We start from the raw sequence: 26,963 nt of genomic DNA, 5'->3' as shown, positions 1-26,963 counted from the left end.
CCTATCATCGACGGAAACTGGAATGAACGCACTGTGCGTACTCCGGCTTTCTGTGGTGTACGATGAAAACCACCCAGGTTTAGGTGCACTGGAGTCTCAAATGTAGTGCGAAGAAGTATCCGCAAAAGTTGCGAGAAAATAGGCAAGTCTCTATTGCTCAAGTTTCGGCGCCGTGACAGCCCTGAAAGCAACCAATTTGGCGCAAAGTAGCCAAATCTGGCAACCCTGCTTGCATTATGTACCTTGCAAAGAATACCGAATGGTGACTGGACTTTCAATGGACGTGCGTGCCCGCATGACATCGGCGTGATAGCATATTAAAACCTAATTGGGCTCGAAACGCATCAGTATGCGTCAAAACACTCTCCGAAGAGCAATTTGAATATCTTGAGTATGGGAGGCAACTAGAGTGTGGACTGCCTTCTCTCTCTTTGTAGTAGCCGTGCAGTCGGCTTAAGATTGAACCACAAGTCCCAGCAGCGCTTTATTTTCGGTGCAGGTGCGGAGTGCCGCTCCGTTGACTGTGGGTGACCGGCGGCACTGGTTCATGAGCACGTCACCATTTCTTGAATACAGTACAATCTTTCTTCTTCGCCGTACAATCAATGCCCTTGCAACGTAGCGGCACGCACTAAAAAAAACTCCTCGATCAAAGTGCACTGTTTGTTGAGTAAAACTATCAACGCTCATTTGCGGTACCATTACCACCCCCACAGCCCACGAGCAAATGAAGCATATTGAAATGCGACTTATCATTTCGCATATCGAGCACACGGACACAGAAAAATATTTAAAAAAGGTCATAAATAAAGCTCAAGATTTAAAGGACGAACCGATTTCTCATAAACGCGTTTACGGCTCGCGCCACACTGTCCGTTCAATCCTTCGCATGATCCTTTCCGGTTTTATCGTTTTGTTGCCTGCCATCAGCGCCATCTCACGGCCACATACCGCAATTATAAATGCCAAGTACAATCACGGTGTCACACAAACATTGCCATCTTGCACACCTGTACGTCATGAAAAATGACAAACAGCAAAAAAAGGAAATTACGAGATTTATTTTTCGCGCATTTTGCACGAAATTTAGTTTTACGCCGGCAGGGCTTTCCGTTTCTGACACCAAAGAACCGAAGCAACAAGGCATGGCGGGCAGATCACAGGTGTGGCCTTCGGATTCTCACGAGGAAACACCGATAAGGCGGGTCGCTTTCCAGGATAACGCGTTGGGCCATTGGTTGATAAAAGGTGTCAACCACTTTCAATATTCACGCCTTTTTCGATTGTGGACCAATGACAGCAGAGATTTAAAGTAATCGGCGTCGATTACTTTGACGAGGGTACGGTCCCTGGTGCACTTTCTTGATTATCTACACTCTTAAAAATGAACTTCACCGGGAACCGTGACGTAATGCCAGGAGGTGTAGGGCACGAAAACTGTACACCCGGCTGGTCGGAGAGAACAGTGTTCCTCGGGCGAGAGATCATTCTTGTAAATGGTATTAGCAACAACTTTGAATGCCGCGGTGCAAAACCTGTAATAATAATTGGGAGTAGGTTTACAAATAAAATGAGTCCGCTCACAATTGTGTGCTTACATGTGCCACAGAGTAGAACTGCGGATAATTTTGACCACCTGGGGTGCTTAGACACACGGTGCTGGAAGCAATGTTTACCTTCCCCACATTGCTACCGTCCTCTTCGGTAGCTCAGCCGCTAGATTGCTTAGCTCAAAACCGCTGGTTCGACCCCGGCAGAGGAGGGTAGCAATTTGGAGGCGGTAAACATTTTGCTTCCTGCGCCGTGCCACGGAGATTTCCGGCCCACGTTAAAGTTCCCCTGGTGGTCGAAATTACCCACAGTTCTACCCTACGGCACGTACAGCATGTAGCCACACAATTGTGAGCGGACCCACCTTACGTGTAAATCTACTTGCAATTATTGAAAACCTACAACTACAGACGCCGTCAAGACTCATTCAACCATGCGTTTCTTGAGGCGGCGCCGCGAAGCGTTTCTAGCCGCTTTTCGAGAACCGCTTCGTGCTGCAGCTCTCGAGCGCAAATCCGCAGATGCTGGCCATCCAGCCAAACGGAGTGCTCGCGGAGGGGTAGAAGTGGCTTCCTTCGGCGCCGGCGGGTATTCCAATACAACAGCAATGCCGCGCTAGGATCTTTTGTCACAGAACCACAGAATCAACAAAAATAAATACGACTTGAGTGCGGCTCTGTGTTGGTCACCGGCAGGTAAACATATCTCTCACTTCCTCTGCCGTTCCTTCGCTGCATCTGTATTATATGGTGTCACGTCTGTCGTTTCGACGGTCGATGATGCAAGCAGTGATGCTTCACAATGTAAATTTCGACGAAGAGCGCAACAAGTGTGGGTACAATCTTGACGTTGAAAGAACGATAAAACGCGTTTGCAGGCTGTCGGCTCGGCTCCTCTCGGCCGCGCCGCGAACGCTGAGGCGGTGCCGCTTTTTGAAACGCATGTGTAAATGAGCCTTCACTCTGACACAGCACTCAGACAACCGTAACGCACACACGCGCACCACGGTGTAGGTCCGAGACTGGTTTGAGACGTATACCAAGGTACATATAGACAGGTAGCGAAACTTCCATAGGGTCCTACATCCTCAGAATGACGCCATGACAGAGACCGTCAGCGCCATTCATCGGTAGCGCGGACTACTACCATTACAAATATATGACCTCGGACATGATGTCAGCAGTATGAATAATAAGCAGTGCATAATTAGCCATGGCGCACTACTGCTGCTTGCTTAGCCACTGCTCATATGCAGACTGTAATCAGCTATTCTATCACTTCCCTTGGTTAGCTGCAATTAACATATATATCACGCTCATAGCCGAACACTGACTTTTACAACATTTCTATCACAATTCCCTGTTACCGGACCTCGCAACCCAGAAAGTAAAGGGCGCTCAAATGAAGGGATGGACGAGCACATGTCACAAATGTCACTACACAAAGCCAAAACTGGCTGCTCGAACACGTCTTTATCGTAATCACAGTACACGTGTCACAAGATGCCAGTGCTGACCGCGACGCGCCGAGGAATATCGCAACCGATATCTAGGTGAGTCATTCGTTTGCTGCTGTAGGTCACACTCGAGGTGCATCTCGCATGCAGAGCAAAGAAAAGGCACGCTCACAAGGTATATCTAAACAGGTAGCGCAACTCCCACAGGCCCATGTGTAGTCAGAATGACGCCATGACAGAGACGGTCAGCGCCATCCATCCGTTGCGCAGACTACTACGATTGTAAATAAATGACGTCAGAGCCGACGTCGGCAGTATGAATAATAAGTACTGCATAAGTAGCCATGGCCCGTTCGCGTTGTATTCCCTTTTCCTCGCCCAGGCAACAATACCAGACGAGAACATAGAAAACTAAATCGTATCAGGTTTAATGAAACATATCAATTCGAAATACATACAGTTATCACAGATTTTGACAACTCCAAACAAAAGGGCATTGTAATGACCACACAGAAATGAGGAAGGTTCTCTTAAGGTCCATTTCTCACCTACAGCTATAAGTACACGTAGTGATTAGACGTTTGCATTTATTCAATGAGTGGCCGTTATAGGTCCATTGCAACAAAACATGACATCGTTGGTGCACAGCTGATTATTCCTGCTAACACTCACGCTATCATGGCCGCTCGTCCCATGAATTTTTTTTTCGCGAGGTCAGCAACAGGGGATGCATTGTATGCGTCTTTTCACACGTGTTAATCTGAGTCTACAGCTCCGAGATGTGAACGTCGCTTCCCGTTTAACCCAAAAAGTGTACGAACTCCGTATTACAATGCACGGACACACGACACAGATACAGAGATGCACGGATAAACACGCCCAAAGGAACAGGATAGGGAAATGTACTCGGGCGGTAGATGATCTCGTATATGTGCACGAGTGGGGCAACAGAAAGTTTTTTCTACATTGAAATTATGAATAGCCTATTATATATTAGTACACACACAAGCCATGCCCACGTTGTAATGTTTTTTTGTTTACGATCGTACCTCTACTACCAACATCTAGGATCGCTTGCGCCTCATGATGGTAGCCTTGCCGATGGGTCTGATTTGGTATTTTCGCTTGTTTTCGCTACCAGTTTAGGTATACCTTCACGCCCATGAGTTAACGGCAGGTCGGTAATCACGTGGCGAGTAGCACTGAAATCATCCACAAGAGGCGATTAGATCGTATAGCGCCGAGATACGCTCGGCGCCGTCTGTGGTGCCAGGCGCCGCCTGTGTCGTCTGGGTGTTTTTCCTGGAGTTTCCTCAGACGCTTTAAGACAAATGTCGGCACAATTCCCCGTGAAGTCGGCCCAGGACGCATGACACCCCTGCGATAGACGTGACGTTGCCCGCTTGAGTGTGACCGTCCATGGCAAGCAGTTCCACCACCATCGACCTTGAAACTGGCTCGGAGAACATAGTGCGATAGCGGGATCGTCATTATCATCTTTTGCCCGGCAAGCACGTGGGGGGTGCGGCTGTTTGGAAGCGGCTGCTTGCCGGCGTGAAAATCATACGTCGTAGACCTGTTTATTTCGTTGTGATCACCTCGTGGGGCGTGCTTTGAACCACAGGCTGCAAAGTCCATCAACGCCTGTAAGTGCGAATTACGTTGTCCTCTTACGATGCGAGTGCTACAAGGTTGCAGGGTAGTTAGGATTGATCGTAGGTTGGAGGTTAGGAGCGAGAAACCGGCTCTTCTCACCTGATACCACAATAACTACAATGTAACAAGGATAACGAAATATGCAAGTAAGCCAGCAATAAGAAAGGCGGCGTAACATGTTCTTCAAATTAAACACGACTGTACACACATATGCAGGTGTTCGCCTTCCCACTATAGATTTACGAAACAAGACTGAACAGAGCTGGCTTTACTAGATGTATGCTAGAAAATATGAAGACAAACACTGACAATAAACTTTTGACATCAAACATTTGGTTTGATTTACCAAAAACGTTTGACCTTGCACATGACAAAATCGTGTCGCAAAAGCCTGGGATTTACGGAATACGGTAGTTATTTGTCTAGTAGAAAAAAATAGATACCACTTGGCCATGTTATTTATCAGAGGAGTACATATCTTCTGAAGTGCCACAGGGATCGTTGTTGGTGTATCACAAAAACGCGATATACTTCTTATTTTCAGCAAACCAGGGAAAAGAACAACAATTCTCACTGAGCGTTAGCTAGGGGCGTGCTGTGGTGAAGCCGTGTCTTAAAGCAATAGCTGTATGAGGGAACTTTTGTCAAAGTCACTGCGTCGTTTCTGGCATTTTATGCGGCGCGGCATTGGTTGGTGGAGCAGCAAATCGGAGAGCAGATAAAAAGAAAGTCGGCAGTCGTGCGGGGTGCGAGCGCAATCAGTAACAGTCGTGCCTCGTTTATATGGACACTTTCGTCCCCGACCAAAATCGTCCATAAAGCGAATCTTCCATATTATCGAAAACCAAGGAAATAACAAAAACAATACTGAAGACTTATTGAAGAAACTCCCGAATTAATGCCTGCTTGAAGGCATACTTCGTTCCACGTTAGCAAAATGTCGGCAACACGTACAGCCTGCTGCTCATTGTCCTCAAATAATCGAAGAGCGGTCTGTTGCACCGCTTGAGCCATAGCAGACGTGATCGTTGGCTCGGAGTTGCTCAAGGTCGTCGACGCCAAAGCCTGACCACATGCCTTGACAACAGTACCGCCTCTGTTCTAGTCAGCTGCCGAGCGACTGCACAACGTTTAAAGGAACTGTAAAGTGAAATTTGACCCCCCTGCTTCTGTGTGCGACCTGGTGGAGTTTGCCTGTGTAATACCGCACACACAGCCTAAGCACTCAAAGCGCGTTAATTATTACACAGCATAAATTACACAGCATAAAAGTCATGATGGGAGTACTCCCGTCACGTGATACCTAAGTAATACAATGACACAATGAACACAATGTGACACAATGAACTTATGACCGGCTACTAATTACCTATAAACACTACTTTTAGAATAACAAGAATTACTTGGACAATTCTTCAAAATATCGAAGAAACAGTATCCCAAAATACTGTCAACGCCGGTCAGCACCCTCTGTTTGCTCCCCTCCCAACCATATCGCACGGCGTGTATTACGTCCGGCGAGGTTTGTGTATGCAAAAAAGTTCATTTCCTGGCGAAATTGAACAGAACTTCACCTGACAGCGATGCCAGGTATCTACTGTAGTGTTCGGGGATACACCAAGTGTGCTCTTTCGACAAGGGACGTTGTGTACCACAAGATTTCAACGGATAATGCGCGGAAACGAAAGTGGTTGCGAGGTGGTGGTTGGTCAAGACATTCGTCTATCCACGCCGTATTTGCTCAACCCATATCTCTGACGAGTCGTATGAAATGGTAGCAGCGGACGGTCGAAAACTTCTCAAGCGGACCGCAGTTCCGACACCAGTGTTTCTCCTTGTGACGTCTGATGATGCGAACACCAGTGCACACGAGGTATGTACCGATACACAGGAATAATACATATATAGATATAGTTCATTTCAAATTCAGATTGATTTTTGCGATGCCTACGCTGCGTAATGTACCAAACGGAACATCCGCCTTCCATTGGGGAGCCCTGAGCTCTCGCCGGGAAAATAAGCTTCAGAGAAATTGTGCGCTATAGATACTGACTGTATTATTCATTTATATTAACGACACAGGCTGCCATCGTGGCTGACAAGAAAGTGAAAATCTGAATTAAAAGTGTGCAAACAGATGATTTACCGTCGACACCCCGCAACCTTTATCCAGTGATGATTTCAACACATATTGTCCATACACCCTCATGCTCACAGGAGGGTCAAGCTCTTGTTTTGTTTAACATTTTAACTTCTGCATTCCTTGCAGGTGCATGATATGACAATGTCTTCACCACTGGTGGAACCAGCTGTTGAGTCAACAGTTTTGAAAGGTACATAGCCTGCTGATACTACAAGCTCTTCTACTTTGCAGTGTTGTGCCCTCCGCTTCACGAGACCAGAAGTAGTACATCAAATTCAGAACTACAGTATTAGAACTGTTCAAGAAATGCAGGACTTACGGTGCATCACACACTTCTCACCGACTGAAACAGACTGAAACATTCAAATAATTTATTTTACTAAAATGCCTTTATGCCTTTAAAACACAAGCTTTCGAAGAGAGTCTGTCCTTCCTTCATCAGCTACGATACAGAGAGAGAGAGAGAGAGAGAGACACACACACACACACACACACACACACACACACACACACACACACACACACACACACACGCACGCACGCACGCACGCACGCACGCACGCACGCACGCACGCACTTGGTGTACAGATATTTATACTGATGTACATTAGAGAAAGGGGACAAAGACAGTGGCGGAGCAGAAAATAGAAATTGTTGTTAGAAAGGATTGAGGGTGCCAAAAAATACAAAAGAAGGCACACGAGCTTTACGTACTTGAATTTTCTGTTACAATAATTCAATCTGCAACAATGACGTCAAAGGTAAAAAGAACTAGCTTGTAGTTGCTTATATAAACAATCTCAATATGCAACTGCCATGCTAATGATTATGGGCAATGTAGCCCACAAGATCTTGTAACAGAGGGTTAAAAAAAAGCTTGAGGCTGCGGTCAAGTCCCGTGCAGGTGCTGAGCTAAACCCGTGGATGCAACATGCTTGTAACCACCTTTACAGGTATAGTTCAAATTCGGAGGGAGACCCACAGCTTCTGCTTACCATGTGGAGAAGTATGAGCTTACATACACAAATGAGATGTCATTCAGGAAACAGTGTATACTAATTTCGAGATAATTGTCTGGGTTTGACTCGGCACGCCATCAACATCCGTGATAGCCATTAGAGACCATGTTTCGATATAAAGAGCATAGGGAAAACACTTAGTCATGACCATATTATCTTTTCTTGGCAGGGGATGTAGATAATCTCCTGAGGAAACACCGACAACTTGCAAAGATGTAAGCTACAGTGAAATAGCAGCGGTCTGCAAAAGCCCTGAGCCCGCACCAATGACTGCAATTGGACTGGTATGAGGAAAAACATGGGAAATTTATAATGAGAAATTGAGAAAGGGTAACAAAGACGGATGTGCACAGCAAATGTCTACAATTTTTCTTCACATGCTTGTGGAGTCAATGATAGGGATGCCTCTGAAGAGAAGCCTCTGTTGAAGACATTGGCATGTCCCCACCTGAGGCCTTCTTATACCGATGAAGTAATGAACTCGTGATGTTTGATAGGCAAGGTGATAGCCTATGTTCTCTTAGAGCTTATAGACTGGAACGAGTTTGTAGCAAGCACCTTTGCATTGAAAAGAAGAAGAAGAAGAAAAAAAGCATGCATGCATTGCGTTACTGGTTGGTAGGAGATAAAGCACTTGCAAATTGATATGGATACAGTATGGGGATGTTCTCCTTCCTTGTTTGTTTGTTTACTGCTACCACTCGTATGTTCATTCATGAAAACAGTGACCAATAAAGCAATATTTACAAGCCTTGGTATCTGTAGAATGTATTTTACTGTGTAGTGGCTGTCTGTTTATTCCAGAAGGGTATATAGCAGACCTCTATTGTACATGAAAGGGATATTCTTGTGATCAAGCAGTGTTCACAGCCAAAGCAGCCAGTGTACCTCTGTCAAGATAGCAGGTGTTCAATGCTGCCCACAAGCACCTGAAAGAAAAGTGAGAGCTTCACCTCAGTGAAAGCGAATAAGCATACACATGGTCAGACAGCATCTACTGCATCACACGTCAAAAAGGCAAAACATTTGTATGCTTCAGAAGGAAAGTTTTCCCTTATGGCATGTACAGCACATGCTTCGAGGACTTTTCTGCAGTGCTTTCCTAATGGTCCCCAGAGCCACCTGGTAAACTGTTTGTAGGCAACGTACCGAAAGTTCCTGCATGTACCATGGGCAGCGTAAAATTATGACATGTAACAAACGATAACAAAGTACCGCCCTCGATGGCTCAGTCGGTAGCGTGTTCGCCTTCTGATCTCAAGATCGCCGGTTCGAACCCGGCCGAGGACGCCAGCAACTTGGTGGCAGGGTACAAGTTGCTTATTTATTTATTTTATTTTATTTTGAGGGTACCCATCAACGACCGTGGGGTCTAACAGATGGTGCACCAAGACACAGGGAACACAATACAAAGCATAAAACAACAAACAGCAAATAATGAAATGTTAAGGGTTAAACAGTTCTCGCGTTGCAGGAAGAGAAGATGACTTCTTAGACGCTTAGACAGCTTAGACACGCCGTCTTCCGCGAGGGACGTTAAATACGGGGTGCCGTGTGATGAGCTTTCATCGCACGTTAAAGAACCCTCGGTGAGCAAAAGCAATTCACAGACCGACCGCTGCGGCGTCGCTCATGATCTCAGTTGTCTCTCGACGTAAACCCCCAATTATTAAAATTATTAAACGATAACAAACTGAAGGCACACGCGAATGAACTCACTTGTTCACTTCGTTGTTCCTGATAAGGGCGTAGTCGTCGCTTTCTCTCACGTAGCAGTAGAACACCTGGAGCAACTCAGTCTCCAGCCGCAGAATTTCAAAGTAAGTACATCATTCCCAGAAATCCGGGACACGGTTTCTTAAAGTTGGCTTGACCGGCGTACTCGCTGCCCTCCATTGAAGCAATGTATTCCACCTGGTTTTGTTAGAATATCTGTTGACGCTGAGCTTTAGAAAGAAAAGCCCTCACATGGGTGTTGCTTTGAGAGGCCCATCGATGGTGTACTAGTGGAATGGAGCGCAAGAGCGTCGCAGTTTTGTTCCTGGAGGACTTATTTGCGCCGTGTTGGCTTCATGGCAGAATGCACTGGTGTGCTATTTTTGTTGTACTTGGCTAAAACAGTGGGTTCTCCAGAAAATGCGCATGTAGGACATGAAAGTTGAATTTGTCTTGTACGCTTTGCAACTTTGTGCGCTGTTGTGGGACGCTGCAATTTTGTTCCCACGACGAAAGAAGTGTTGACGAGCTCGTTGTGGCTTGCGAAGCGTCTGTACCTTCATTCCTGCAGGGAGCAGGTACGGGCAGCGTTGGCTCAGTGGTGAAGATGTTGGTCACTGCTTTCGGGGCCGTGGTTCGAACCGCGGTCTGGCTCGGTTTTTTTTTTCTTCTTCATTTTCTTTCCTTTTTTTTATGTAGAGGTAGTTAAACAGAGGTAGGTATGAGAGTAACGGCAGGGCGAGAGCGTCAGAGTTTTGGCTTAATAATGCCGTACTGGACCTATGCCGCACTTCATGGCGTTCAGTTTGATTTAGTTGCCCTAATGCTGTGCGATCGCCTGTGCAGTTAATATGTGAATAGCAGATGACTTCCCCTTTCACTCCCACTTACTTCACCGCTACAGGAATCCCCGTTTTGCAAATACCACGCGCGTTTGTTGTAAGGTAGATTATTGTCAATCATTTAAAATAAATTTCGGACTTGTGGCATAAACGCCCTTTCTTGACTGTAAACTCCAGGTCGATGTGACAACGGAATCAATTATGTGGGTCAACTTTGACGCGCTCTAATGGTAAGGGTATTTAAGATGAACGAATTACCACGCGTGTTTGTTGTAGCGTTGATACATGATACATTTACCATAAATTTCGGACCTGTAACGAATGCAAACATCTCAGGGAAAAGAGCTGTAGCTTAAACGTACTTGTCCCTGCCCTTGTCCCTGTCAAGGTGGAACTCGTCTCGTCAAAGTTTCATGGATAGAGGTCGACCTGACACGGAATCGTCGTGCGGGTACACTTTAACGCTCTCTAATGGCGAAACTAATTGAAATGCACAGAGTGTCACGCGTGTTTGTTGTAGTGTAGATGCCTGTCAATCATTTACCATCAATTTCAAATATGTGGCTTAAACGTCCTTTGCTCCCTATCAAGGCGGAACTCATCAAATTTTCATTGACAGAGGTCTACTTAATACGGAATCGTCACGCGGGTACACTTTAACGCGCTATAATGGTAAACTAATTGAAATGCACAAAGTGCCACGCGTGTTTGTTGTAACGTAGATGCTTGTCCATCATTTACCATAAATTTGAAACATGTGGTTTAAACGTCCTTCGTTCCCTGTCAAGGCGGAACTCATCCAATTTTCATTGATAGAGGTCGACCTGACACGGAATCGTCACGCGGGTACACTTTAACGCGCTATAATGGGGAAAAATTGCAATGCACAAAGTGCCACGCGTATTTGTTGTAGTGTAGATGCTTGTCCATCATTTACCATCAATTTGAAACATGTGGCGCAAACGTCCTTCGTTCCCTGTCAAGGCGGAACTCATCAAATTTTCATTGATAGAGGTCGACCTGACACGGAATCGTCGTGCGGGTACACTTTAACGCTCTCTATAATGGCGAAACTAATTGAAATGCACAGAGTGTCACGCGTGTTTGTTGTAGTGTAGATGCCTGTCAATCATTTACCATCAATTTCAAATATGTGGCTTAAACGTCCTTTGTTCCCTATCAAGGCGGAACTCATCAAATTTTCATTGACAGAGGTCTACTTAATACGGAATCGTCACGCGGGTACACTTTAACGCGCTATAATGGTAAACTAATTGAAATGCACAAAGTGCCACGCGTGTTTGTTGTAACGTAGATGCTTGTCCATCATTTACCATAAATTTGAAACATGTGGTTTAAACGTCCTTCGTTCCCTGTCAAGGCGGAACTCATCCAATTTTCATTGATAGAGGTCGACCTGACACGGAATCGTCACGCGGGTACACTTTAACGCGCTATAATGGGGAAAAATTGCAATGCACAAAGTGCCACGCGTATTTGTTGTAGTGTAGATGCTTGTCCATCATTTACCATCAATTTGAAACATGTGGCGCAAACGTCCTTCGTTCCCTGTCAAGGCGGAACTCATCAAATTTTCATTGATAGAGGTCGACCTGACACGGAATCGTCGTGCGGGTACACTTTAACGCGCTATAATGGCGAAACTAATTGAAATGCACAAAGTGCCACGCGTGTTTGTTGTAGTGTATATGCTTGTCAATCATTTACCATCAATTTCAAACATGTGGCTTAAACGTCCTTTGTTCCCTGTCAAGGCGGAACTAATCAAATTTTCATTCATCGAGATCGATGTGAGGACGGAGTCCTGGTGAAAGCCAACTTGGACGCGCTCTAATGGTGAAACTAAATAGGATGCACAAAGTTACAAGCATGTTTGTTTGTAATGTAGATTTTTTAATATAATGTATATCGAACTTGTGGCTTAAACGTCCTTTGTTCCCTGTAAAGACACAACTCGGCAAATTTTCATTCGAGGTCAATATGACGACGGAACCAATTATGCGGGTCAGCTTTGACGCGCTCTAATGGTAATTGGAATTAAAGTGAAGAAATTTCGCAGTGTAGATGCATTTCAATCATTTAACATAAATTCCGGACATGTGGCTTAAACTTCCTTTATTCTCTAACTCGCCAAATTTTTCGTTCTCATGCAGCATTGTGCAAGGCCGTAACCTCCTTACGGGTTAACTCGTTCTAATAACAAAATAATGAATATGTTAAAAATACCATGCGTGTTTATTGTCATATACATGCTGTCCCCGCTACATGTCACCATATTTTTGAAAGTATATTTATCACTTTTTCCGAGACGAAATCAATTGCAATATATAATCTTCGACGCATGAGTCGGTACTGTGCTCTTTCACTCTCTCGCATCGGGGGTCAACGAAAGACGCTTTTTCCAAGATGCACAATGAACAAAATAAAGAAAAAAAAGTGTTCACGAATTTTTTTCATACGATATATCGAACAGACTTTTGTTCTGAAAACGACTTTGGTATCTGGTGACCGAAGAGATTAGATTTTCTCATTGGAACAACTTCGTAGCTTTTCTAATTAAAAAGTTACTTATTGAAATAATTAAGACATTACCTTAGGAATCTGCAAATGCCCTCCTAGGGAATGCCCTTCAGTATACGCTATATTGCAATTGATTTCATCATGGAAAAAGTGATAGATATATTTTAAAAAAATATGGTCACATTTAGCTGGGATACCCTGCATACAGGGTACGTGAAGTAAGACTGAATGAATTTGATGAAATCCGCGAATGACTTTCTTTTTCGCAAAAGTCGTTCAATATATCTATTCCGGACGCAACCAATTCAAAGGTGGTGGCGTATAAACAAACAGCGCAGCCGTTAACTAACGTTCCCGATTAATCATTATAATTAGTGAAAATACGTTGACTGCGTAATTGCAAAGATGTAGAGCATAACCCTGAGGGGCCTACCATGCAAGAACCGAAATCACAGAGCCTTTTTGCGCTCTAGTAAAAAAATGTGCGAACATACAAAATAATTGAACACTATGCGGGTTTTGCGGCAATTTCTCCTCTCCTTGTCTCGGTGTCATCACTTCTCAACTGACAACAGGTTGTTCCTGAAATCATGGAACAGCCCGCTTTGTCCTTGGAGTGGGGGAAATAGCGATGTCTTTTCTCAGTCTACATTATCATAAAACGTGCCGTACTTGATTTTCTTTCCGTCGTTATCTCGTTTGATCTGCACAACACAGTTCGCGATGTGATGTGATAAACGTCACGCAATAAAACTACAAATGCATTACTGTAAAAACCTCGCAGATAACAAAAACACAATCACCCATTCCGCTGCTCAAGAAATGTCTACGTTGTATCAGATTTGAACAAGAGAAAAAGAATGAGGACGCTAGGAAGCGGGGGGCCCCATGTTTTGAGGAACAACGTGATGTCAGTATCGTCAAACGGTGACAGTGAGGGTGATAGGAAAGAGCGGCTGCCCGAACCCGCGCAACTCTCGACGATAGTGCATTTTCGCTCATTTTTTAAGGGCACAGAGAAGTGTTACTCTTTCGATTCCTGCTGACCAGACTTCTCAGGGATGTGCTCTCCAAATTTGGAATTGCGCGCTCAGCTTGTTTTCAGGAATTATGAAGATTCATTACAAAATAATTAACTGCCGCACTAATTACATTGATAAGACACATGCCGTCCACAACTATTGCACTCGAGTACATTGTGCTGCTTGGGCATCTCTCTTTGCGCCTATTTGAGCAACACCTCCAGGATATGGAAAAGGCCTGTGCCTTGTGTCACACTGGAAGGCCTGCTGTTACTATTGTGGATGCTGCCATGAAGTAAATGAAAGAACGAACGAGAAGAAAGCTCGAAGCAGGTCGCAGGCCTCCATATAGGTGACGTAAGCGTGCATGCCCGACATTATTTAGGAAGTGTGGGTTTTCCAATCACTTTTTTGTGCCGAACGTGACTCTGCTTTCACCTCTAGATGTTCTGAAAATAACCAGTCTTCCGCTTGTTTATTTTCTTATTTTTATTTCTCTAAGGGAGGGAGTTGATAACCGACAAGCATTCTTGATGGTGCCGGGAAGAGACTTAGACGCAAAATTTGGAATTAAACATTGAAATGTCCTCATGATAAGGCCAAGAACAAACTGAAGCGTACGATACAGTGATCATGGAGTAACAAGGTGCAAGTACCAAAGTGAGGTGCAGTTACTGAATTCGCTTTCTTAGCTTATAAAGCATAATTTCTTTTCATCATAATGTAGGATAATTTCTGGGGTTTTCCTCAGGCGCTGTCACACATACGCCGGCACATTTCTCTTAGAAGTCGCCCCAGGATACACATCGGTCATCGTCGAAGGCATCCCCATTCCCCACAGAGAGAACAAAAAATGGACCAGGGCTAGCCTTACAAGTGGCAATCACCCTGTTCCATACGCTACGAGCAGCAGCCCACAATTCTGAGCAGCAGCACAGCGAAGAAAAGTTTGGCAAAGCTTGATTGATTGATTGATTGAAAGAAAGAAAAAAATGGGCAAAGCTTATCAGACCTGATTCATCACGTTTTCATTCTGCGCTGGGCAATTGCTGCTGATAGCCGGGCTCCGCGCGCGATATCTGATGTACAAATTCCCTTCCTCGTCTGCCCACGTCTCTTTCCATCTTCCTTCCTCCTCGCCTCATGCTTTTCTTTCAAGTTGGCTTTCTTACACGTTCTTCTGCTATCAGGCAGAACCTGAATCAGAGGAGGTGTCCCTGAATTCTGGTCATGATTTCTTGAAATGCAACCGGTGAGCTGCTTCAGTAACATCACATTTCGCGGGAACAAAGGCATTCGTCTGCCGTCGGCATCGGCACGCATTTGCCGCAAGGACACCTAAACCGAAGGAGCAATGCTATATTTCCGCTCTGAGGCTCTCAACATTTTCATTACATATGAGGACCGTTTCCCACGCGGCCAGGTGACAGCGATGACGGCAATTCATCCTCCGTCGACGATTCTGCGGATGATATCGTGTCATGCTGTGTCTCCGGCGTGCCCTCGTAAGAACAAAAGTTTTGCCGGCGTGACTGCTGGACTATCCCAAGCTCGAGGGCATTCAGGCTTGGAAAAATCGACATCACACGGCGTGGGCCCCAAAACACTTCGGCCATTACGGTTTCGCCACAGACCGGGACGCGGATGGGAAAGGCGAGACTAGCCATAGCCGACACGAGCCAATCCAGTGTTGTTGCTGAGGGAGTACTCAGCTTTGCGCTCGAATGCAATCTTTGAAATTCGATTGCTCAAAGAAAAGAGGGATTCGAAAAGAAATATTTCGTAACTGAGATGTACTCTTCCTGGGCTTTCATAAAATCATAAGGTTACCCTGGGTTGAAATTCACTTTACAGTTCCTTTAACTAAAGGCACACCTTATTGCACGAGGGTCAATCGCTCGTGGACGTGTTCGTTCGGAACAGTCATGACGTCATACAGGATTTTCCGGGCTCTTCATGCCCACAAATAACCCACGTTGCTCTTATAGTTCTTGTGGCTGTCTTGCGGACTGGGCATAGCTCCATATGCAACGGAACGTCGTACTTTCAATAGTTCCCCTGTAGAATGTGGGGAGATGCTTGCCCTCCATACCGGTACCGTACATAATAACGAAAGACAAAAATACATGAACTACATATGGTTTGTACCTGGTTGCACCGTCCATTCTCAGAAAAGCGACTTTCCATACAAACGAGGCGAAAAATGCGTTGAAGAAGTTTGGTTCTCACAAAAATCATCCATAATGCGAGTTATCCGTATGAACGTGGTCCATATTAACGAGGCACGACTGTACGAGACGCTACGGGGCTGCCACGTAGAGTGCGTACGCCATGCACAGATAGGGAGTCCAGGGCTCGGCGCGCCGCTGCGGCATGCGAACGGCGGTACACATCGGGGGACGTGCAGCCTAACTGGCATTGGCTGCATGAAGACAACATGACCCAACAGTGAGGGGACACAAAGTGGTTGCGATGAGACAAAGCGGAGAAGTTCCAAATTTAGGGAACGCGAAGCCGAGGTCACGAGACGAAGGAGGGAGTATACGAACAAGTAGGCGGGCACGAAGTCGTGGTCATGAGTTGTAAATGGTCCCCGACGTGCGTACGTGGCTATTCTTTAGAGCGCCATGGGGTCGGAGACGAAGGGCACAGCAACACAGGCGCAACTTTCAACAGCGTGCTCTCCACAGGCCGAATGGATTTTGATACTTTTTTAAATCCATGTTAGCGCCGCGAACACGGGATTGCTTCCTGTGGCTATGGGCGGCGTACAGATGTGGACAGATAGAGAGAGAGGACAGCAGGAAGGAGTGGGGGCCAGGGCGACAAAATTGTTTTTGTGCTTGGCACGTTGTGTTTAGAAGCCAATTTCTTTAATGACTTTCAAGTTTGTTTCCTGTAACTCCCAGGTTGTGTGCAAGATTCCTTTGACGTGCGGAAAACACTGCACTCGCAAATGGGCAGATGCATAAACACCAAATTACGTGAGCACTGGTAAACCTCAAAACTGACACAGACACCTGATCGGAACACTGCAACAATTGCGGGTCGTTGCCAGTTTTAGTGATACGATCAGAAGGGGAAAGTACAGGAACGAGTGCGAAAGGTTGATACTGGAAGCGTTCTTTATCAGTGAGCAGGACGACAGATTTGCCAACCTACCATCAATAGCATTGGGTGACAGTGCGTCAGTTCTCTTGAGGGAGTGTTCAAAACCGCAGTTTCGTTCATTGAACTGTTGTTGTGCCTGTGTTGTCGCCTGACTTAACGTATGTACTGGAAACGATTGCGTGTTCATCGGAGTTTGCATTGGCCAATACAGAGTTCGCGGAGAAGTTTCTGAATAACGAGTTTGGGCATGTTTGTAACGTTTGCGATGGGCTGTAGTTTCGAAATGACATTGAGCACTCTTTCAATTGACCTCACGCACGTGGCCATACTGTGGGTGTTGAGGATAGATAGATGTGACGTCACCGAAAAAGTGAAGAACAGAAAAGCTCCCCCATTGAAAATGTTTGGCAGCCGGTCCAGCTGCGTAACGTTATCGAAAGAGTGCTCAGCCCTTGTTATCTAGGTGACATTGACGTGGCGCCCGCACGCGCGCAACACCGCGAACTATTGCGCGTTGACGATACAGCTGTCGCTGTCACTTCTTCGTACATGGGTGCCAAAAGCGTCAATTTTAGGGTGTCTTTGTACCTCAGTGATGATACCCATATGTGTACCTTTTTATCTTTTTTTCTATTTTTCGTGTTTTTAATTTGTTCTTTTGCTGCTGGATCTTATGTAGCGCTCATATCCCTATGTTTCGAATTACCTGAAGAAACGACTGCAGCTCTTTTCAGGTGGCATGGCGTGGAACGCATACGGAGGCTTTTGGGTTCCGCTTGCACACCTTCTATTATTCAACCTCCTGTTTCTACGCTCCGCTTTGGCGTCTACGGAGCCGTTGGAAAACTGTAAGTACGCATTTGAACACATTTTATCTCTCTAAGTACTTTCTGTTTCTTTTCTGTATGGCTCGCTTTCATGTGAAAGAAATGGGGCCTTTCATGCGTACATACTTTCATTCGCTTTAGTACAGGTTGGACAGGACAAAAGTTTACGGAACACGCAAGAGGCGTACTTTTTCTTCGGTGCGACACCCTAGCGGTCGCCGGAACCGGGTGAGTCCACTGTTTCGGAGGGGCGGAAGGGTACGCTGTTAGCGACATACAGCGGTAGTTTCCACTTCCCAGGCACACCCAAGCGACACCGGAACTACCACTGTGTGTCGCTAACAGCGCACCCCTCCATCCCACCGAAACAGTGAACTCACCAGCTTCCGGCTGCCGCTAGGGTGTTGCACCGAAGAAAAAATACGACGCTGGCGTGTTTCATAAACTTTTGTCCCAACCTGTACAAGTCGCTCGTATACCTCACACGTGCTTCACAGTGCTCTGACTGACACTTCTTATCCAGAAGTCGAAGAATATACAATATACGTACGAGGGTGGTTCCATAAGTTCCCGGCCCGACCAACTTTTAATAGTCATAGAGACGAAACAAGTGTATCACTTTTCAACATCGTCACCCTTAACTTCGATGCACTTTTGACACCTTTCAACCAGCATTCTTATACCCTTGCAAAAATAGTCCGAACTTTTGTCCACAAAATGCTTGAAAACTGCCTCTTGCACCTCACTATCATTTTGAAATCTCCGTCCTCTGAGATCCCTCTTCAAGTTTGAGAAGAGGAAGTAGTCACTGGGTTCCAAGTCTGGACTGTAGGGAGGTTGGTGGATTTCTTCGAAGCCGCACTCCTTCAGTGCGGCCTTGGCAACAGAAGCCGTGTGAACAGGGGCATTGTCCTTTAGCAACCGGACACCTCGACTCAACCTGACGCGCCTCTTTTCCTTGATGGCGTCTCGCAGTCGGTGCCGGAGTGAAGCATAATAAGTCGCATTCACTGTGGTGTTCCTCTCTTTGAAGTCGATGAGGAGGATCCCGTGACAATCCCAAAATATTGTTGCCATTATCTTCTTTGTGGATTGTGTGACCTTGGCTTTTCTTGGGGGTGCTTCTCCTGGTTTGCGCCATTCCATCGACTCCTTTTTCGAAAGGGGATCATAGTAGAGCACCATAGTCTCATCCCCTGTGACAATTGACTTCAATATTTCTTCTTCGTGCTTTTGACCGAGCTCCAAAAACTCTTTGGCACAGACGACGCGCTGTTGCTTTTGAACTGACGAGAGAAGTCGTGGCACCCATCTCGCACTGACCTTTTTCATGTGAAGGCCCTCGCCGATGATGCGAAAAACGGTTGTTTTGGAAAGTCCCAGCCTTTCTGAGATTTCCTTCACCTTCAGACGCCTGTCGCTCAGCACTTCCTCCTCGACAAGAGACAAATTTTCTTGTGTCACCACTTTCACTGGACGACCCTCGCGTGGATCATCTTCAATGGACTCTCGCGCCAGTCGAAACTGCTTAGCCCAGTCATTTACCGTTGTGTACGACGGAGAGGCTTCCCTGTTCAGGTTGTCCAGTCGCGCTTTAATTTCTATAGGCGAAAGTCCCTCTTTTGTCAAGAATTTTATAACAGCGCGGTACTCGATTTTTTCCATTTTAACTGAAGAGTGCACCCTGGCTGTTTGGAATGCCGCTCTCCAACCGACAAAAGCATGCAGAGGGTTGAGGGTGGTGCTCCGGCTTTCCAACAGATGGCGCCACGCGTCCTTAATCACGTTTTCGAATTCGCGCGCATTTTCTACATCGGGCCGGAAGCTTATGGAACCACCCATGTGATTAGTAGAGTACTGCACTAATCACATGTGTTGAGGATGAAGAATCCTGATTCAGTGCACTCAAAGCAAAAATGTTGTCTGTTCGAGCCTAGAATATACAATTTGTGTCACTTAACCGCAATCCGCATGCGTCTGAAGTTTTACTCTAATCCAAGTACCGCAACCGAATTTGTCTCGTTTCTAATAACGTGATAGTGTGCGCCGCCCCAAGCATCATGCCTTATTTCGTTTGATTGTGTCGCTACGCAGTATTGTCCTTCGTTAATGCAATTGAATTGTTCTGTTGCAGATGGCAGCTGTAGATACCAAGATTTCATCATGAGAAAGCAGGCTTGTGAACATAGCTACAATTTCCTATCCACGAGAAATGACAGCGGATGTTCGTAAGCTATGCAGACTGTTTTGACTCGAAGGCTATTCCAGTACGATTAACTTGGTGATGTACGGCGGGAAAAAAAAAAACAGTTAGGGGAGACTCTTCTCCTCGGAAAATTTAAAGTAGCGCAGAAGTCATTTTTAACACCCTGTTTTCTTTGTATAAAACTGCTAAGCAGGCCAGTAAGATGTACCATAAGGATTAATTCACGCTATAGAGTCATAATTATCACACAAATTCAATTTAAAGTACGCCGCAAAAAGCGACCTTGCGCAATAGCGGTGGAGAGCAGTACCAGCCTGTGATATGCCTTCGAGCTGACGCTACAGGGGCCACGCTCGCTCATTGGTCCAGAGAAATGTTGTCTGCTACTCAGCTGTCGTCTGCTACTCCGCTGTTCGGGATTCTGAAAAAGCATTGCTCCTGGCTCGGTCATGATTCGGCCGCTCCTTCTATCCCCAATTCTCCGGGGGACCTGGCAAAACTGGTTTACGACGGCTAAGAAACAGGGCGCTGACCCTCACTGACCAGCGAACCAGAACGAGTTGCCTCTGTAACGTCATCGGGGACGTAGCATCATACTTCTCCTCGTTATACCCGGAGTTGCGAGTTAAGGGTGAACGCGCGGAACCATGTTTATGTGAGTTTTGTTATGGGAAACAAATTGCACACATCAAACCTTTCGCGCTATTCGGTAAAATGCCACGCACACTTTCATCAGACGTCTTAATCTGAAATTTTTTTGGATGACCCTCTGTACTCCTTTAAAGGATCCACGATCTGATATGCTCTCTAGGAAACTGCGAAAACGACTGATCTGTGCAGAAGCGTCCCCCTTCTGTAATTTTTTTACTGGTTTCGCTATTTTTACTGCTTTCGCTCACAACACGGAAGCTCACAAACCGTATAGCAATGCAGTGATGTTTATCCGATACATGTTTTACAGATAGTACTGTACAGCGTGTTCTTGAAGGAAATTGGCCATGGCACGATACAGAATCAAATTCAGAATATTAAGACTTGAACGTTTACGACTAAACGTGCGATTCAAGGACGGAAAGTGCCACGCAGGAGCAGTAAAATTGGAAGAAAAACGCCTTATTTTACTCTCGCGGCTACCGTGTTTCTCATGTTACCCAGGACACGAAAATTGTGCTTCATGTAATAGGGTCATGCGAATATAGTCGGGTGCTTTGAATACCGGAGTAATAATTGTAATTGTCTCTAATATTGTAATTCGAAATGATACCTATAAAGTTGATACCGAAGGTTCATGTTCAAATGATACCCAGTGGATTTCGGTATTCTAATTTCGAATCAAACCGAATATACTTATAGAATTATTGCGCGAAGCATAAATTGCGTTTTATTATTATTTATTGATCCATCAAGGGGCCTTTAGGCCATGTTTCTATCTCTTTTTTTGTTTCTCTTTGTTTCTTCTTCTCTTCTTTCCCTTTCTCTCTGTTTTCCATCTCTTATAAATTGCGGACACAACGGGTGAATCCCGTTCCTTTTGTGTCGTTGTCAAAGTAACGGCATCGTTTGTGCAGCAATATTTTTGCAGGTTTGTGCTCCTTTAAATAAAATTCAACAAAATTCCTAAAAACCGTGTGCACCCCTTTAAACTGCAATGTGATGGTGGTTGTATCACTGGCACCAAAGTGGTAAACAGAAATTCAAATTACATTGCTCCGCCGTACTTCTGGCAGAAGTTAAAGAAAATCCCGAAACCTGTGTACAATGCTTCTTTAAATTGCAATATACTGGTGGTTGTACGACAGGCACAAAAGCGGAAACAGGAATTCAAACTACAATGCTACATTGTACTTCTTGCAGAAGTTAAATACAAGTCCTAAAAGCGTGTTCGCCACCCCTTTAAACTGCAATATGCTGGTGGTTTTACGATTGGCACCAAGCCCTTGAATGCAGTAAAAAGCACGCAAAAAATGCTGTAAAAGCCAGCAAAGCACCAAAGCTCATGAATGCTCTTGATTTCATGGCATTACTTCTCAAAAAGTGCACTCTTGTGGGAACTCGTGTACTATGTTCTGCGATCCTTTATGATCAGGGGTGGATCCAGGATTTTTCTGAGAGCGGGATCCAGCATTGGTCAGCATGGTGATTACACGATCTGGGTCAATTCAACACTATGTGAGGACCGAAATTGAGGAGGGGTTCAGGATTGTTTATTTGTTTATTTTATTTTTTATTTATTTATTTGTCATCACTAGAAAACAAAGAGCAAGAAAAACCGTGGGGCGTGTCCAATAGCTTTCGCTAGTACAGGCTCATGCCCCGCGGGGTAAATGGAACAGAAAAACAGGTGAGATAAATAATGCAACAAACAGTTACATTCCTGGGTTCAAATAGGCTGAAGTGTCCATAAGGTATCGTCGTAGCATGTTGCGGAATGACTGGCTGTTTTTAACCTCAAGAGGCATAGAGTTCCAGAGTCGCGGCCCAAAACACACTGTCAACCTCGTACCATACATATTTTTTGGCCGATATAACATAAAGTCATTCGACATGACGCTTCGGTTACCTCTTGGACATTTTTGAAATATGTTGTTATTAAAAGGAACGTTATTCTTTACAATTGACTCTACAAGTAAGGCACGACGCTCTCGAATAAGATCAGGCAGTGGGAGAATATAACGGCCAGGATATCCTGGCCGTCCCCCTCTATATCCGCCCTTGGTTATGTATGATGCCAAATATGCCCACGATGTCTTGGAGGAACCTTGTAGCCAGAACGGCACTGGTGTTACGCACGGCACGAAGGACCACAAATTTAGTGAAACCGTCCGCCACGACGACACTTACCGCCGTATTCTTGAACAAGCCTCGACTCGACGCTCCGCCTCGACTCCAACGAGTGGAGGAAAGTGGCATTGCTCCACTCGAAGAGCCCATGCGTTTCATGAACCCGCTTCGGGTATTCTCCGGCAAGGCGCTCCTCGAGAAACCGTCCTCGAATAAAGCTGTAGTCTCGCCCCCAGCCGTCTTTCGGGACCACTCGAAAATGTTAATTATCGTGCTTAAAACACACTTATGGCATGAAAAATAAATGTAATTCTTTACTTTATTTCGACCAACGTGCATTACAAATACAAACACAAAGGTCTGCAAGTGTTTGAAGAAGGGTGCAGGTGTTTCGAACACGGAAACAGACTGATAGGTTTCCTAATTTTCTGGTCTGGCAATTACAACCACAACGGCGGCAGCTAGCTTAATGGCATGGTCACGTCGTGTCAAATAATATGAAAGATGATGTCACTGCTTGTCACTCTTCTATTATGTTACAATATGTGGCGTGAATGACTGTTTGTTAGCGGATGGGTACGTTTACCCAACGCCTTGAGGGTAGCTATAAACAATCAAACAAAACAGATTTTACAACAACATCCCGAGCAAAGAATCGGGGAGACCATTCTTGGGGAGTCACCGCGAGCATGTCGTACGAACTTTTATGACCCTCAATCGCGCTCTGCCTAAACGGTGGAGCCTGTTATCCCACCCCACAAACGGAATTTGTACTATTGGAACAACAACTGCAAAAAAAAAAAAAAAAAAACGAGAGGAAAAAAAAAAAAAACATGAATGGAAGATTTGTTGAGCCGTTTCGGTGATACCTGGAGCAGGGGTTGGGCCAGCTTGATACAGTATAAAGATTACGGAAAAACATTGAGGAGGCAGATCAGATGTTTATTTTTTTTTAGATGTCCAGTCAATGCACTGTTTCTTTTTTTTGCACCACTTTTTGCGTGAAAACATCCTTCAAACACACCTTCATTGTGCTAAATAGCGCGACAGAAGGAAAATTTATTACACCTTGTCTTGAAAAGTGTGCTTTCGATAAGGTGTGGGATTTTTTCCACAAACTCGGCACACCGTCGTTTCTGACACATTCACAATGTCTCCCGTGGCAGTTCGAAAAGTCCTATCGCCATAAAATCACATGTCGACGGGCAGCTGTAGCACAGGAGGTAGAGGTAGGTAGCACAGGAGGTAGATTGCACACATTTTCCTCCACTGGCAATGTATCCAAAAGGCTTCGTACAGTTTTCTTCATGAAGCGGTACCGTATACCATATGAGGAACTTGTGATCATCAAAATGGTCAAAAGGAGTTTGATGGCCCCTTATTGAACGTTGTCGCTTAGTGGTAATGTTGTCAGCGCCCAGTTAAATGCCATCGTGGCACAAAACGCAGTCGATGGACGCAGCGAACGACCTGTCTTCCGCCATGACACCAGCCAAACTCGAGTTGAGGAGCGTTCTCGAGGTAGCACCGATGCTACCTCGAGATTTTCGAGGAATGCACGGAGGAATTCCTCCACTCGAGGGGCGTTTCGAGTCAAGGTCGATTTATGAAGCGCAAAACCGGCCTCGAGGAGCAGCTCGAGTCGAGTTTCGAGTCGAGGCTCGTTCAAGAATACGGCGGTTAGGCATTTTCACGATTGCGTCGCACGAAGGGGGCCTTAGGTGGTCGATATGTATCGTATAAAAGGGGTTTGCCACCTTCTCGATGCTGTGTAGATCTTCTGGCCGATTTCCCAATGGTTTCTTGTTGGACAAGCATTCTAAGCATGCCGAAATGTATCTCTTCACGTAATGTCTCATGCGAGGGAACCAGTGGCTATCACTATAGGCCTTCCATTGTTTTGTCGAGGACGAAATGTATACTGCTTCGTCACGGTATTTGCGTACTATTTGCCACTATGTTTGTGCTGGAATCGGCCACAGCACTGTGTCTCTTGTTTCGTCTTTTCTTCGGAACACTTTTCCGTTTTTGAGCATAAAATCCAAAGTCCTGGTCCTGCTTTAGACGCTTCGCTTCCTTTGTGCGGTCTACACCAGCCTAGCTGCCCTTTATCTTCTGTATATACGGGTATGAACGCTGCGCCACTGCCAACCAGTCCTCAGTTGTGACGGGAGTCGCTAGCATTCGTACAGTGTCCAAACTATGGAACGCCTTGCCTGCTTATCTAAAGTCAGTACGTTCATTCCATCGCTTTCGGATCGTCTTACGGAACCATCTCATCAATTAGTTCCTCATTTTCATACACATTAGCTTTTTCACCTATTTGTCTTGTTTCTCCCGTGGGCTTTTGCGCTTACGCTGTTCACCTTCATAAGCGCCACATTTTTGCTGATTCTCACTCTTTCTTGTTTCTTATATTTATATATTTTGTTTATTTTTCTTTTCTTTTGCCCTCTTGTGCTTTCTCCCTTACGGTGACAGTATATTCCCTTGACCTTCCATATAATGTGCATCCTTATATTTGATGACTTGTTCTGATGTTGTCGCTTCGTATGATATTCAGATTGTTTCCGGGAGGCCCCACCTCTAGCTATGCTACGGGGCCCCCACTGTATACTGTGTATGGCATGACTAATAATAAAATTGAATTGAAGTGAAAAACAAAACAAAACAAAAAGAACGTCTATCTCTTCGGGTTCTCCCACGATCCCCAACGGAAGCCCTGCTCAGCGCGTCTATATAGCCCATCCTTTCGCCTGGTCTGTGCTCGATCTCGAAGTAGCAGTCCTCCTGAAGCCGAAACTACCATCTCCCAGTCCGGGAAATGATGTGTTTCTTCGAGAAAGCGGCTCGAAATTACAGTCAGTGACCACCGTGAAGTCCAACCCAGGCATGTAATGGCGTAGCTTTTCCACACTCCAGACGACGGCCAATGCCTCCACTTCGTATGTACGGGTAATATTTTTCCTCATCACGTGTCGTTCGGCGGCTCTCGTACAAACTCGGGTGGAGGAGATCGTCTGGCTGTTCCTGCAAGAGCTTCCGTGTGGAGCTCAGTCCTGGCCATAGGTGAACATCAGGCCAGTTTTGGCTTCTGCATCAGCATTTGTTTACTGTCATGAAATGCGTTTTCTTGGTTGGACGACGAGCGCCACGTCTGATCCATGCAAAGCAGTTGGTTAAGCGGCTTTGCAATGCGGGCGAATCGCGCTATATGAACCTGCGAAGTTCTGTACAGTCCGAGGAAGCGTCTCAGTTCGTGCTGATTTCGTGGGACTGTGAATTCAGCGATGCTACCGAGTTTGTTCGAGTCTGGGTTGATTCCTGGTGCAGATATTTCATGGGCCAGCTACAACGTCGGGTCTTAGAAGAACGAATACTTTTTCAGTCGCAATGCTACGTTGCAATGCTACGTTACAATGCGTAGTAGTAAAAGAAGCAAATGTTTGCGGCGGGATTTAAAACGACAAGACGAAATAATGTTAAAAACATTTCTGATTGGTATCATGCACTATAGTGCCTCAGAAAACTCTTTCCAGGTTTGCAATATGTACATGTACATTTATTTCTCAGCCTAATTCAGGTGTACGTTGACTGCGTAAGCAATGCCCTGATCACCACATCATGTACAGTTAACCCATTCTTCAAGGCATCTGAGACTGTCACCCTGCAAAAGAAATTGGCCGAGAAAAACCTTACCTGCAAGATCGAGAGTGGTAAGTGCATGGGGGTCCGATGTCAACGGAACAGTGTTCCATCTTTTGAGTGAAAAGCTGTGACGCAAACTGAATAATAAGTTTATTTATAGATAGTCCACGTACCGAATTGCTTTTATTTTACGTGTATGAGGTATGCGTTCTTCAAGAGCACGTCCGAGTTGCACCATCCCGAAGATTTAACATCGCTGTTATGTGCAAGAAATTATATTCGCCTCTGTACCTGTGATATACAGGACTAAAGAACTGCTTAGCCTATACTATTATGTCCGATAACGCATAGTCGAGCAGCATGGCATGGCACAACCGGTCTGCTACGGCGCGCGACGTTTCTCGTGCTTGTGCTTATACTATGGCGTGAACCAGCGCAACTGAA

General features: G+C 45.5%; 1 protein-coding gene across 3 annotated transcripts in view; it reads left to right on the top strand.

The window, feature by feature from the left end:
• The first annotated feature begins 4,490 nt into the window (after positions 1–4,490).
• The window catches only part of LOC135398660 (uncharacterized), a 78,211-nt gene continuing 55,738 nt past the window's right edge, over positions 4,491–26,963 (top strand). For 2 of the 3 annotated variants that reach the window (XM_064630060.1, XM_064630047.1), the window contains exons 1-4: positions 4,491–4,653; positions 17,792–17,905; positions 20,019–20,112; positions 26,445–26,587. In XM_064630060.1, coding sequence (XP_064486130.1) covers positions 17,797–17,905; positions 20,019–20,112; positions 26,445–26,587 — 346 coding nt within the window. In that variant the 5' untranslated portion in view covers positions 4,491–4,653; positions 17,792–17,796. Of the gene's footprint in view, positions 4,654–17,781; positions 17,906–20,018; positions 20,113–26,444; positions 26,588–26,963 lie in introns of all 3 variants that reach the window. The other variant, XM_064630053.1, reaches the window with a different exon arrangement.

This window comes from Ornithodoros turicata, chromosome 1, assembly GCF_037126465.1.
Source record: "Ornithodoros turicata isolate Travis chromosome 1, ASM3712646v1, whole genome shotgun sequence".
Lineage (NCBI taxonomy): Eukaryota > Metazoa > Arthropoda > Arachnida > Ixodida > Argasidae > Ornithodoros > Ornithodoros turicata.
The sequence above is the reverse complement of the archived record's forward strand: the minus strand, read 5'-3'. Positions and strand labels throughout refer to the sequence as shown.